Source organism: Pelodiscus sinensis, chromosome 2 (genome assembly GCF_052426305.1).
Source record: "Pelodiscus sinensis isolate ZL-2025 chromosome 2, ASM5242630v1, whole genome shotgun sequence".
Taxonomy (NCBI): Eukaryota; Metazoa; Chordata; order Testudines; family Trionychidae; genus Pelodiscus; species Pelodiscus sinensis.
The window spans coordinates 195,568,860-195,584,324 of NC_143053.1; the positions used below are offsets into that span (position 1 = coordinate 195,568,860).

General features: G+C 44.8%; 1 protein-coding gene across 7 annotated transcripts in view; it reads left to right on the forward strand.

Annotated features, from left to right (window-relative positions):
- Window positions 1–15,465, forward strand: part of TBC1D5 (TBC1 domain family member 5) — a 525,247-nt gene that overhangs the window by 192,613 nt on the left and 317,169 nt on the right. For 5 of the 7 annotated variants that reach the window (XM_089776643.1, XM_075922104.2, XM_075922105.2 and 2 more), the window contains one exon: window positions 6,414–6,542. In XM_089776643.1, the coding sequence (XP_089632769.1) occupies window positions 6,443–6,542 (100 nt within the window). In that variant the 5' untranslated portion in view covers window positions 6,414–6,442. Of the gene's footprint in view, window positions 1–4,285; window positions 4,355–6,413; window positions 6,543–15,465 lie in introns of all 7 variants that reach the window. The other 2 variants (XM_075922103.2, XM_075922102.2) reach the window with 1 other exon arrangement.

Below are 15,465 nucleotides of genomic sequence, written 5' to 3' on the forward strand. Positions count from 1 at the left end.
TGGGAGGTGGTAGTGGTGAGGGAGTTTTGTGTCAGGGAAAAGAGGAAAGTTTTGCATTGTGGTGTATATAGGCCCAACTGGACCTTTTACTTGCCCTGTATAAAAAGTACTTGACTACCTTTTCCATTCTTGGAGAGAGAGGACAAAATTGTCTAAAATGTTTAGGGGTCAGGTGGGGGCTGGCCAGGGGAGATTGGGGGGGGCCGTGGGAAGCAGTGCTGGTCAGGGGCAGCGGGGCTGGCTAGGGGAGATTGGGAAGAGAAGAACCAGCCGGCAGGAAGCAGGGCTGGCTGGAAGGAGGTTGGGGGCAGTGGGGCTGATCAGAGGGGAGAAGCGGGGGGAGGAGAGAATCGGCTGGCAGGGAGCGGGACTGACCCAGGCACATGCAGATCCCAGGGTGCTGCCTGTCCCGCGCACAGTCCTGGCGAAGCATGAGCTAGTCCGGCTACCGCTCCACAAAGCACTTGAACAGCGCTCAGGAGCACGGACAGGGCTTCTCCTCCTCCCCAAGGCATCACTCCTACATCAGATGCAACCAGAGGCTCCCAACGCCAATCGCGTCCTGCCCCCGCCAGGTTCCATCGGGCATCTAGGCGGAAAACCAGAAAATACCGGACATTGCACACATCCGGTATTTTCTGAATTTTTTTACTGGACAGAGGGCCCAAAAACCACACTCTTCAGTTGAATACTGGACACCTGGCAACCCTAATCCCTTTTGAAGTGTCTCAGGTTAGGCATGCAAAAAATCACTAGTCTCTCTTGAGAATCTTGGCTGAAGACCCTAACCCTACAAAGTTTTCCATGCGGGGGGTCCTCATAGGTGCAGACATGTGCCTAGGATAATCATTTGGCAAAACTGAGGCCTAACTCGATCCATATATATGGAGCACTACTTCATTTTATCATGAATTACTTGATCCTCTTCAAGATGCCGATGGAGTTTGACCTATGAGCTTGTCATTTTACCAATGTTCTTTGTATGCCAATGTTAAAAAGTCAGAAGCTTCGGGGGTAGCCAAGTTATTTTGTACAGAAAAAAACAACAAATGGTCTGGTAGCACTTTAAAGAGTAACAAAACATGTAGATGGTATCATGAGCTTTCGTGGGCACAACCCACTTCTTCAGATGACTGAGTTTTGCTGCTATTTTTTTGGGAGGGGCGGGTGAGGGTTTTTCAGAAATCAAAAAGGGGGTTTGGGAAGCACTGTGAGAGAGTCCACCTAATGTTTTGTTGTTATCAAGAGGGCTGTGTCTGAATTGGCCTCTAATTGCATTATAGAACAATGCTATGACCTTACTGGACAGAGCAGTTAGCTATATAGCAGAGAAGAAAGGTCTGTGGATGAGGAAGGTAAAATAAGATGTGATCAGTCCATTTATATAACTGACATTAACAGCAATCACAAGACTGGGGATGCTGTTCAAATGACACAGAATAGGCCTCTTTCAAAGACCTCTACCTGCTCTGTGATCTGAAGCCATCTGGATTTTTCTGATCTGCAAGGTGGACAATAGATCACAACCCGGACGTGTGTTTTGTGACCTCGAATAGTGCAGGAATTCCCCTGGTCACAAGAAGAACCATCCTGAGTCATTTCCAGCAGAGCCAACATTGCCCAATTGTCTTCCAGATTGGCCTAGATGTCTCTTCTGCAGTCCTTGCCAAAGCCACATTGGAATTTCCCTAAGCTGACTGGCCCACTATACTGAGAAACAGAACATCGGGTCCCACAGCTCAAACAGATACCTAGAAACTTTAGCTGTTTTACAAACATCCTAAAATCAACTGCTTAAAAGTACAGGCAGTCCCCGGGTTACGTACAAGATAGGGACTGTAGGTTTGTTCTTAAGTTGAATTTGTATGTAAGTCGGAACTGGTACATATTGTAGGGGAAACTCTAGCCAGACATTTCTCCAGAGCTCAGTTTTATTCTCCCACACCTCACTTCCCTCAATCCTTTATTCTCAAGCTGAGGTGTCTGCTGAGAAAAGCCGCTCCGCGTCTCCCTGGTCTGCTGGGGGGGGCTGGGCACTAGCTTCACGTCTCCCTGGTCTGCTGGGGGGAAGCAGCTAGTGCGGGGTTGCCTCACCCCGTTTGTAAGTAGGGATCCGATGTAAGTTGGATCCATGTAACCCGGGGACTGCCTGTACATCCCATTGCAAGTCTTCATCCCCTGCTGGACAAAGGAATCCAAGTCCCTCCTGAGGGACACCTGGTTAAAGTAAAGTGAGACTGCTGAAAGCCTGGATTTCACCCACTTGAGCTGTAACACATAAATTCTTGCATCAGCTTGAAGGATCCTACCCAGTTGTGTGACACCAGCAAAGGTGGCCACAAATGCTTTCGCCTCTCATCATCCTTTTAACTGTAGGATGCTGACAGACAAGAATCAGGCCAGGTGGTCCAGTGGGAACTCTGCGGAAATGTCCCACAAAGCCCCAAGGAATCTCCACTCTTTTCTCCATATGTTGCATTATTGGAAATCCAAACCAGAAAGCTGCAGGGGTTGATGGCATTCTCCAGAGTTTCTCAACAACCTAGGGAGATGGGGACAGGAATGGCTGGCCACACTTTTATTCCCATGCAGAGAAGTGCCAGCAAGCTAGGGACAGGCAACAGCAGTTGCCTTATTGAAACCTGGGAAACACCCTCTCCCCCATGGATGCAGTCAGCTGTCACCTCATCTCTCTCCTTTTAACCACCAGCAAGCTAATGGGACAGGTGCTACTCTGGTGTCTGTCAAATATTATCAAAAATATCCTCCCAGCAGAACAGGCAGGATTTTGCCTGACAAGGAGATGCTGTGACCAAAATTGTTTCATTTACTGGCCTCAGCAATGCGGGATTCCAATGCCCTTGTTGATCCATCCTTGGCATACGATAGTCTGGAGACAGAGTCACCTCTTCAAGATCTCTCATGTCTTGTGCATCTGCTACTTATATAGGGTCTTCGGCTACTCCAAACGTGGAAAAGAGTGGTGGCCTTACAGAAGGACTGTCTTCATGCCCTTTCCTTGGGTTGACGTGTGAACTTTGATATCCCAGGGGCTGTGTACTTCACCTGTATAAATGCTGGTTAATAACTATGCAAGTGCTATCCATTGAAGCATACTGAAAAGATAATGTGCCTTCTAAAATTCCATTTTAAATTGAAGAACAAGAGGATCTTAGCACTGTAGAAATACTTCTGAAGCTGAAAGCCAAGTTCCTTGCAGTTCTACAAATAACTTATTGGAAAAAATCACAGACCCTCTTTTGGGTCAAACAGTAGAATTAACTGGATAGAAAACCCTTAGTCATGTGATCCAGTAGTCTATAAATTCTTGCAAATGAATTTTCTAAACCCTTTAATGTTGTACAATGAAAATGCGATCATTGTGTCTTATTTAATATGAATACTATGTTATGGGCCATTACAAATCAAAAACAAATCTGTAAAGAATTAATCTTCCTCAAAGCAAGATCCCATGGATAATCATAATGATTTAATAGTTTTATTTGCTTATTTTTGGAAGAACTGGAAAGAATTAAAGTATAAAACTATCAAGAAAATAGCATGGAAAATAAAGAATGGACAGACCAATCATCCTATTTAGTGGTTTGATTTTTTTACAGCACTAATCACCAGTATCAATAATGAAACACAAATAAACTGTGAACATTTGTGAGCATGAGAGTCAAAAGTATGTCTCTTCAGCTATTTAAAAGTGGTCAAGTAGGCCATGTATAGCTAGTATATTATGCCACCAAACATAGGTTATGGATGCAAAGGCATAATTTTTGGGAAGTGTTAATGGAAATGATTAGAAAGATTGGGGTGAAATACAGAAAACAAAATGTTAGTGCAGAAGCCTTGTTTTGTAAGTAAAGCTGCTAGCCTGTTAGGTGGACTAAAAAATAGCATGTCTAGGAATCTAAAGTAAATTTTATATATTAACTACATGAATACTATTAAAATTGTAAAGACCAGCCAAAATGATTTTTGAACCTGATTCTCAATTTGAAAGGCATTCAGTGAAATTGAGAAGTAATGTCAAAGGGACCATCACAGCAAGAAGTTAAGTTCTAGCAATAAAATTCTAAATAAGCTTGTAACTTCAGTAAAGAAGAAACTAAAAGGTCAATAGCATATCAGAGAGAACCAAGACAGAAGGTAAAATTAAGTAAAGTAAGTAAAAATAGTAATAAAAAGCTCTCTGTAGATGTTTTCTGGATAGTTTCATAATTTTAATTCTAACTTTTTATCTACTTATCTCTGTTCTCTATCTCTCCTTCTCCAGTTCTTCCCATGCCAACTGGGTATAAACAACTCTCCCTCCTTGTTTTGTTCTAATGCCATAAGAGTGCAGGTAAAGCATGAATTATTTTTACTATGGTTAAAAATTCTACAAATATTTTGTTGTTGATCAGCATAGTTATGTAGCAAAATGGCATAGGAAAAGCCCAAAGTGTCCTCACACTCGTGCATCAGTTCATGTAATGTGCTTGTTTTGAGCTAATACATAGACATATAAATAAACTGAGTTTCTCAAGGTTTGGTCATGATTTTAGCTGTACCTTTATCCAGAGTTCCCTTTTTTTTTTTGTTTGTTTTTTTTTTTGTTTAATACAACAACATAGGGAGAAGCAAGGCAGAGAAAAGATCTATAAAACAAGGGGAATCTCAAAGATCCCAGGCCCATTTTTGAATCAGTTTATTGCCTTGTATCACCAGCAAACTCTCTGTACACCCTGTGATGAGCACTATACTTCATATACTTTCAAGAAAGATGTGGAGAAATTGGAAAGGGTACAGAGAAGAGCGACAAGAATGATTAAAGGTTTAGAGAACATGACCTAAGAAGCCAGGCTTCATGAACTGGGCTTGTTTAGTTTGGAAAAAAGAAGATTAAGGAGGGACATGATAGCGGTTTTCAAATATCTAAAAGGGTGTCACAAGGAGGAAGGAGAAAATTTGTTCCTCTTGGTTTCTGAGGACAGGACAAGGAGTAATGGGCTTAAAGTGCAGCAGGGGTGGTTTAGATTGGACATTAGGAAAAAATTCCTAACTGTCAGGGTGGTCAAATATTGGAATAAATTGCCAAGGGAGGTGGTGGAATCTCCCTCTCTGGAGATATTTAAGAACAGGTTAGATAGACATCTGTCAGGGATGGTGTAGACGGAGCTTGGTCCTGCCTTGAGGGCGGGGGGGCTGGACTCGATGACCTCTCGAGGTCCCTTCCAGTCCTATCCTTCTATGAACAGAAGGAAAAATGTGACATGACTGAGTTTTGTGCATATGTATACTTTGGTATTGATAGTTCTAGAGACATCTTTTTATTTATTGTAAAATATTCTTATTGGTCCTTCCCTAGTCTTTTAGAAATTGTTCTGCTGGGGTTAGAAAGCCAATAAGGTTGGTAAAAATGTCAAATAGTGACCTTAGGTAAGAGTAGTGATGATTCTGTAATCTCTGAATGGATGGCACTCTTAGATTACTAATTATTTTGGTAGAAAAATCATGCATTTATTTTCTTGGTCAGTTACTTTATATCTTTGAACCTGCTAAGGTCGAAAAGTTTAACAATCAAAAATCTTGTTCTCATATCTCTTAAGAATGTTGCTGCAAAGATCGCTTGCCTAGTCTGTTGCTTTGACCATTGAAACCCGCTCTTTGCACTCCTCCATTGGCTTCCCATTCTCTAATACCAGACACAAACTATTTGTCTTTGATTTTAAGGCTCTTTGTGCATATTCCCTCCCTACCTATCATGTCTTGTTCACTAATAGTATGTCAACTCTATCCTTCAGTTACCCCATAATGCCTCCATCACACACTTGATAAATCTTCAACAACCACTTTTTTTTCTCCTATGTTATGGCTCACACTTGGGAGTAGTTCCCTGTTAACAGTCATTACTCTTCCTCATTTACTCCTCTATAAAGCTCTCTTTGCTTTTCTGTGATGCCAACTAGAAACTTGACAATGATTAGGCTGCTGGTGTGCTGAGACTACTGCGTATATTGCTACATCATTGTTTCCTCATACTCCACCATTTGTCTATGTTCTCCTGTTGCCACTGTCTTACTATTAGGTTATAATCTCTTTGGGGGCAGGAACATTTTATTGTGCTGATTGTACAGCAACTAGCACAATGGGGTCCTGGCCCATGACTAGAGCTTCCAGGTGCTCTAGTAATGCAAATAATAATAAAGCACATCTCAGAAACACTTGAGCAAGAAGTTATGTGATTTAGAATTAATTTTCTTTAACATAGTTTTCTTTAATATGTTTACCAGACATAATTCTAGAAATTGGGAAAGTGTTCTGAACATTTACAGCATTAAACTTTCTGCTGTCTTTTTGTTGTTGTAAAGCAATGAAAGAAACATTTATGTATTAGTTGTCTTTCTGTTTTCTCTTTCCAGATAATTGCTCTGTAGTGGAAATTGCCAATATGTATCATTCAGTATCTGAAACCAGTCATCCCTTGCAAACAGAAGAACAAGAAATAGGCATCGATCCCTTGCAGGGTTACTTGAACAAGCCTGAAGAAGGTGAGTTCATTATTTTTATACTTTGTACTTAGAAACCTTATGTAAGAGTCTCATGATAGTTATGCCTGTCATAATTTGTTTAATTCTCTCAATGAAGTTGAGCAGGGCATCTTAAAGAACATTTCACAGAGTGTGTGTAGAGCACTCTGACACTAATGAAAACCACAAAAAGTCTACTTTCAATTACAGACAGAAACATTAGCCAAATGTTTAATGCACTGTCATCCTTTTTTTAATCATAAATCAAACAGTGACTTCAGCATAACAGTATTGAAAAGCATCATGGCCTTTGTTGCAACTTTTTTTCAAAAATGGGCTCTTTTGCCTGCTCTATACTGTTTATTTTTTTTCTTTGACAAAATTCAGCAGTTTTTTGGATGAGAGTTATACCAGTGAGAGAGACTCCTCCCCCCCCCCCCCTTCTTCCTTTGAATAAAAGTTAGTTTTCATGGCTTTCTTCAATAAAAACCCAAAACAGAATGGGCGGAATTAAAGTGGAAATTGTGTAACTCAAGATAAATTCAGAAGGTAATATTCAAACTATCTCAATGAGAATGGGTAAGAAGAAACTGCTTGCATAATGCAAGTGCTTGTCTATGTTACTTGTCCTTTCTACTTATTTGCTAGTAGTGACAACATGGTTGGTTAGAAGGAAATGATAAGCTTAACAAGATGCTTGAAACCTCATCCTTGTCATGAAAACATTCCTCAAGTAGTTAGTTATACACAATGACACCTTAACTACCTGTAATTTTCCAGTCATTGAACGCATGTACCAAGAATGCAAGATAAAAAATTTATTTTAAATTAGAATTGAAACAACTTAGTCGTGTGTTTTTGTGTGCCTCTCTATGTAAAATGTGCCATATAATAAATTGCATTAAAAGAACATTTCCGTTTTTAGTTCAGATATATTTTTTTTTTAATAAAAAGCTAAAATCAGAGTTTATTTTTTCCCTGATTTATAAAGCTTTCTTTCAATGTAAGGAAAAGTTGAATGGACATCTTTAGACAACCCAGTCTATAAATGTAATATTTTTTTCAGCTGATTGTCACTATGCTTTTACACTTCACATCTAAAGGGTTAATAGGCATCTTAGTTTGATAAAATAAATGCATTCTTAGTATACATTTTCAGAAGCCTAGGAGCAAAGATTCATAACATTATGAAATGATACATATTTTCCAAATAAAGTATTTCTGATTTACTTTCAGGTTAGTGTGTAACTCCCACTGACCAAAAATAGCAAGTTTCTTGTTTAGTGGTTTTTTTTTTTAATCTACATGTTTCCCTCAGCTTTGTTTCAAGATACATCAAGATGTTAACCCTTTCACAAAAACATTTTAAATTAATTTTACTCTATAGTGTGCCCGAGTGATTAGTTACCTTGAATGAACAGGCTTTTAGTTTTTATCCCAACCTTAACATTTCTATGACATACAAAGTTATTAGTATTGAATTGATGTTTAAAAGTGCCATTAATTCATTTACCCCAAATGTTCATTAACAATGTAAATGTATGCTGATGTTCTATGAGACAAGGAAGTGACTAATGACTCTTCCCACTAACAACACTTAAAATGAATAGAAACTTTAGATAGCTCATCTTGAAGTAATCAAGGCCCTCATTCAGCTTGGCATCTCTGTATGCTCTAAAACAGCTGTCAACTGTTAAAAATATATACACAACACACACACACACACACACACACATGGGGAAGATAAGGATATGTAAATACATGGTTCCCCAATGTCATAAAGGTTACCAACCATCGTACAGATTTTTCACATTCTGCATATGTAAATATTTTATATAATGCATCTATTTTTTCTTCTTTTTTTTTACCATGAAACCATACTGCATTTTATTTTTTTATCATATGTAACAAGATCAGTTTTCTATGTTTTTATTTAATTTTAAATAATGAATATTTTTAGATTGTTGAGTGATAGGGATTGTGTATCAATCGGTGTAATTTTTCCTTGCCAATCCAATCTTTCTTGAAAATTTGAGGCACTTGTACTGATTCCTATATAAATATTCTAACCATTGAGATGAATCCATCTGTTGATTAGCAACTTCCCATGAACTGTTGCTCTTTATTACATATTGTCCTTTTTTACTGTAATTTTGATGTACGTTCTCTCAACTACAAATATAGTTTATGGTAATACAAATGGGCAGCATAGCTCTTAGAAATGTGAATATATTCTTGCTATTTCTGTTTCAAGGAAACTTACACGTTTCTCTTTAAAATGCCAGGAAGTGTAACTACTTCCACCTTTCCTAGGTGAGGGAACACATCTCATAATGGAAGGCTATTTAATTTGGCAGAAAAAGGCATAACAAGATCCAGTGTCTGCAATAGGGATATAATAGTGTAGTCAATTACCCGATAAACAAAAGCTTGTAGGTTAATGCTATACACTACATGCATTTCCCCCACCAGTAAATTTTTTAGCAGGCTGGCCAGCAGCCTGTCTCAGTCCTGGCTTGTGATGGGTCCGGGACCTACCGCCACTGTAGTTCTGCATTTGAAGTGTTGTTAGGAGGTAGGTGAGCAGGTAGTCCGATTCAGTTCTGGCTCATGCTGGGTCCAGGAGCTCAGACCCCCTGCTCAGACAGGGGCTGCTGCCACCCCTGAATCAGAGGCATGGGGCGACAGGCAGCCAGTCCGCAAGGGGAGCTGGTTTTTAAATTGGCACCCCACACTACTGCCTCTGATACAGAGCCAGCAGCATGGCAGGTGGCTCCTTGGGAATAGGGCTAGATTGCACTGGCTGCTAGCCCCACCCCTGGGGATTATAGAATAGTTGAGTAACTGATAAGAATTCATGAGATTACTCAACTGTTCAATTAACTGACATTTAAATCCCTAGTCTAGAAGGTGAAGCTTGACAAATTCAGACTAAAATTATGATATGCATCTGACCAAGTGGGTCTTTGCCCATGAAAGCTTATGCTCCAATAAATCTGTTAGTCTGTAAGGTGCCACAGGACTCCTCGTCGCTTTTACAGATTCAGCTAGGGATAACTGGTAAAGGTCTTCATGGAGATGCATTAAAGAAAACAAGGCTGATCATTAGTAAATATAAGCATCGTGAAAATAGAAGACAGAAACTATAGTAATCCGATTTGGGAAGTTACAGGAAATAATACATTTGGGGAGAACGTAAGTTTATTATAGATATAACATATAGAGTTGTGAGGTTTTCACATTTCTGTATTTGATTTTGCTGAGCCTTCTTTAAAGGTGTGGACAAAAATTAAGGGTGTCATTAGTCTGAGGAAAGAAATTTACCCATTCAATTTTTGTGTGATTTAGGATATTGGGATTTTGAGTCATAGTGAAATCTTATGAGAATGTGCTTGTTTACAATTATCCAAATCAAGACAGCCATAGTCAAGCTACTAACTGATCAATAACAGGAACATTTTAAAAAACATTGTAGAATCTGATACATAGAAACTGTAGAAATCTGAGTAAACAATATTCTCTTATATAGAACTTTATAATTTCAAAATGTTGGCACAAACAATTCTCACAACAATACTGTTAAGTAAGAATCCCCTTTTTACAGCCAGAGAAACTGAAACAAAGTTAAATTTTCTAAAAGCCATCTGCAAATGAGATGTGGAATTTGGATCCGCTCCTTCACATAGTAACCTGAACATAGCTATGAAGCAAATATTTTCTCATTTCAAGAATCCAAGTATGTTAATGCTGAATTCTGTCTTTAGGAGAAGGAAAACACACTTTGTAGATATTAACTATTTTAGCAGATCCCAGAGATAATCTGTTATCATGAAAACCTGCATGTTGTGCATATTTTAACTAAAAATGGAAACAAAATAAAACATTTTATTTTTAGTTTTCCCTTGTGCATTTAAATATGTGGAATCTTAGACCTTTTCTGACAGTTGAATTTTGCTAATCCTTGAAGTTCTCACTCTCATCCAATGTTGGACTTCCATTGACACCCATATATCCTCTCCCTTTACATGCCTTGTTTGCCGCCTCCTTCTGGGATACGTTCTTGTTCTCATCCTGTATTTTTAGGAATTGGATACTTTGTGTACCAGAGGCTCATCATGGTTGTCAAAGACTTTTGACCTGTTCATTTATTAGTGTGATTAATTTAATCTCCGATAAAAGGATAATTGCTTATTTCAAGCCTTCAACCCCAAATATCAAGTATTTAAGTTACTTCCAGAGTTTGATCCTCTGTGTGAAAGAATAAATTAATTTTATCACAGTGATCTCCCATTCATACTTTTAACATTGTATACCATTCTAATTACTTACTGTTTCATATATGGGATATTTGAAATATGGCGCACCTTGTAAGTGAAAATTCAGGTGTATTAACTTCTGTCCTTTTCCAGAAAAGTCTTGATTCTTCTTCGAGTGCTTGCTCATGTCCATTCTGATTAGGTGTACTCGCGCTGCGTGCATGGATTTCGGAGCTTTTTTCCCTTAGCAGTATCCATAGGGCCAGTAAGGAGTCCCCTGGAGTGGCGGCATATATACCCCTGCTGGCCCTCCCACCCCTCAGTTCCTTCTTACCGCCCCTGATGGTAGCTGGAGCATGCTTCAGGCTGATAGCCTCTCTCTTAGCAGCTTATTTCTTATCTGTTGTATTATAGTTCTAGTTGACGTTTTTATCTAGTTAAGTAGTTGTTAAGTACTGTAAATATTTAGTTAGATAAGGGAGCAGTGGAACCCTCATGTGAGGGGAGGGCATGCCAGGGCCCCAGGGCTTTAAACCCTGTGCTTCCTGCTCCAAACCTATGCCCTGCGGAGATCCCCACTCCGATTGCCTAAAGTGTCTGGGTGAGGCCCATCGAGCTGAAAGCTGCTCTATCTGTAAGAGCTTTAAGCCCCGGACCAAGAAGGAGAGGGACTCCCGACTTAAACTCCTGCTAATGGAGTCGGCACTGCAGCCTCAGAGCGAGGAGCGGCCTCACTCTGCCCGCAGCGCACCGTCAGTGGCACCCCCGTCGGACAACAAGGCACCGAGGCGCAGATCGCCGTCACTGGTGCCGAGGGCCTCTAAGAGCTTGAGTGGACGCTCGGCAGAGAGGAGTGCCCAGAAGGTGCACCCTAAGGAGGGGCACCTTTCTTCTAAGTCCTCCAAAAAGAGGCGCAGCCTGGACAAGGGCAAGAGTCCAGGGCAGCCCGTGGGGCTAGGAGAGGTCCGTCGGCCCTCCACCCCAGAAACTTTTGAGGCGGCCCGGGACCTCATTCACATGGCTGTGGATGAAGGGGAGGGCCCGGTGCCGCAGGAGCGGACCGCGCCGGCACCGGCCTCAAGTCCCCCCCAGCAGGCCATAGCCGGGTCGTGGGACCTTCTGGGCAAAGGGCAGGCCTCGGCCCAGCAGCAGCAGTTTTTCCCGGGAAGAACACCGGCACCGGAGCCGGGACGAACGCCGGCACCGGCAGCGGCACCGGGAGCGTGTGCGCTTACAGCGCCGACGGCTCCGGTGCCGCAGACGGCCCCCTGGGCGGTGCAGGGCCCCGCACCGTACTATGCACCACCTGCGGTGCCACAGCAGGCGCCCCGCACGGCACCGACACTCATGCCTCTCCCGGCACTGATCCCTGCTTACTCCTTGGGAGCGCAGCAGCAGGGCGCGCCGATGCACATGACGGCACCGGAAGGTTATGTACTGGCCTATCAGATGCAGCTGGGTGCAGTACCGCCGCAGCAAAGGCCTCCACTCATGCCCCCACCGGCACCGCGTGCGGTGCACAGGGGCAAGCCATCGGCCATGGCAGCCCAGCGAAGGGTGCAGGCTTCATCGGCCCCTCCCTGGTCAGCATCAGAGTACTCTTCGGAGTCGGAGGCAGAGTCAGTGGCTTCGGCCGGGTCTTGATATAGGTCACGGCCCTGTCATAGGTCCCGCTCGTCGGTCAGATCATCTCACCTGGAGCCGGTGGACCAGCAGCAGTGGCAGGGGCAACCCCAGTGGGCTTTCTGGATGCCCTGGGCATACCACCAGGCCCAGGGGCCTCCCCCATGGGGCCGGCAGCGGGGTCGTCCCGAAGGAGTAGCACCCCGTCCGCCACCCCCTTGACAGGCCCCCCCGCCTGGAGGCAGCTCGCCTATGGTGGCGATGCCGAGACCCCTGGTTATTGGTCAGGGGGAACCAGGGGCACAGATAGCTGAGGAGGAGGAGGCAATCCCCTCAAGGGAGTTCTCGTCGTCGTCACCAGACGAGGCCCTGGCCGACCCCGTGCCCCAGCCCCCGTCTATGGACTCCAGGGCGCACCAGGAGCTGCTCCGAAGGCTGGCGGTCAATCTTGCGGTCCAGCATGAGGAGGTTCACGAGGACTTAGATCCTATGGAGGACATCATAGCGGCAGCGGGACCTGGTCGAGTGGCGCTCCCATTGAATAAAACGGTGGACAAGCTGTCTAAAACCCTGTGGCAGACGCTGGCTTCTATTGCACCGACCCAGAAGGGGGTCGAGAGAAGGTACTATGTACCCCAGGAGGGGCACGAGCATCTTTTTACCCACCCGGCTCCGGGATCCATAGTGGTTCAGGCCGCTGGGCAGAAGGAACGCCGAGGGCCTCCAGGTCCTACTCCGAAGGCGAAGAAGCCTAGGAGATTGGACCTACTTGGCCGGAAGGCCTATGCCACGGGGGGCCTCCAGCTACGTATAGCTAAACAGCAACTGATGCTGGGGCGTTATGCTTTTAACACATGGGCGTCTATGCAGAAATTTGCCAGCCAGCTTTCTCCCGAATCCCACCAGGAATTCGGGGCCGTGACGGAAGAGGGACAAGCAGTGGCGCGTACCTCTCTCCAGGCAGCCTTGGACGCAGCTGATTCGGCAGCCCACACTATGGCCACAGGGGTTGTTATGAGGCGTAGTGCCTGGCTGCAGGTGTCTGGCATACCACCCGAGGTGCAGACCACCATTCAGGACCTGCCCTTTGAGGGGCCGGCCTTGTTTTCAGAGCAGACTGATTCCAAGCTGCATAGCTTAAAGGACTCAAGGGCAACCCTGAAGTCGCTAGGGATACATACCCCGGCGCCTCAGAGGCGCTCATTCCAGACTAGACCCTACCCTAGAAGGGGGCAAAACAATGATAGGGGTCGCAGGAGAGGCTGCAACAATAGCCGCCCTGACCTCTTCAGAGGCAGGCGTAGGGGCCCTCGGTCAGACTCCGAGAGAGGCTCAGGTCCGTCACCCAGTCACCAAACTAAGCCCTCATTTTGAAGGTACGCCAGAGAGCAGAGTACCAGTAGCGCCTATCTGTCCGCCCTTTGGGGACCGCCTTTCCCTCTTATACCAGGAATGGTTAAAGATCACTTCGGACCATTGGGTCCTAGACCTGGTGAAGTGATCTTTAACCATCAACTGTCCGAAGTGATCTTTAACCATCTCCCAGCCCCTTCCCTTTTCAGGGACCCCTCTCACGAGACACTCCTTCGGCAGGAGGTGTCCAACCTGTTGATGCTAGGGGCCATAGAAAGGGTGCCCCCAGACGTAAGGGGAAAGGGTTTCTACTCCCGCTACTTCCTAGTACCCAAGGCGAAAGGGGGCATGTGTCCCATACTAGACCTCCGAAACCTGAACACCTTTATAAGGAAGACAAAGTTCAGGATTGTGATGCTAGCCTGCATCATCCCATCGCTCAGAAAGGGGGACTGGTATGCTGCTCTCGATTTAAAGGATGCGTACTTCCACATTTCAATTTTTCCAAGTCACAGAAAATTCCTTCGGTTCATTGTGGGACAGGACCACTTCCAGTTTACGCTTCTCCCTTTTGGACTGTGTACAGCCCCGAGAGTTTTTACCAAATGTATGACGGTGGTAGCCGCGTTTCTGCGGCGGCACAGGGTCCAAGTGTTCCCATACCTGGACGACTGGCTCATAAGGGGCAAGTCTCGAGAACAAGTGTTGGGTCATGTCTCAAGGGCCAGGGTTTTGTTTGAGGGTCTCGGCCTCCTCATAAACGAGGCCAAATCACTGCTAGAGCCCACGCAAGTCATAGACTTTGTGGGGGCCCATCTGGACTCGTCTTTGGGCAAGGCGTCCCTACCGAGAGACAGATTTATGACCATTCGCTCTCTGGTAGTGGGGCTGCAGGAGTTCCCAACTACGACGGCGAGGACCTGCATGAGGCTCCTAGGCCACATGGCGGCGGGCACTTACGTGGTCCAACACGCCAGGCTACGCATGCGCCCATTGCAGGGGTGGCTCAAGGTAGCGCACAACCTCTTGAGGTCGCCGCTAGACGCGGTAGTGACTATCCCTCAGGACATTCTTTGTTCGCTGGACTGGTGGAAGGACGAGGGCACGGTGTGTGCGGGGGTCCGATTCACCAAGCCGTCCCCGTCAGTGCAGCTGGTCACGGACGCTTCGGACGTGGGATGGGGCGCTCACCTGGACAACCTTAGGACGCAAGGTACGTGGTCAATAGAGGAGGCTCACCTCCATATAAATATCAAGGAGCTGTGGGCGGTCAGGTTGGCCTGCAGGGCGTTCCTTCCCCACTTACAGAACAGAGTGGTGGCGGTGCTGACAGACAACACTACGGCCATGTTCTATATCAACAAGCAGGGTGGGGCGCGTTCCTCTCCCCTGTGCCGGGAAGCCCTAGATCTATGGGAACTATGTATAGCCCACGGTATTTTCCTGGAGGCATCTCACCTTTCGGGAATCAGGAACGGGCTAGCGGACAGGCTCAGCCGTTCGATCCAGGCGCACGAGTGGGTGCTAAGGTGGGATGTACTTCACGAGGTCTTCCAAAGGTGGGGGTTTTCCCGCCTGGACCTGTTTGCAACTCTGAGCAACGCCAAGTGCGGGGAGTTCTGTTCGTACATGGGGCATGGTCTGGGCTCTTGGGGAGATGCACTGCAGGTCAGCTGGCCCAGGGGCCTACTCTATGCCTTCCCCCCGTTCCC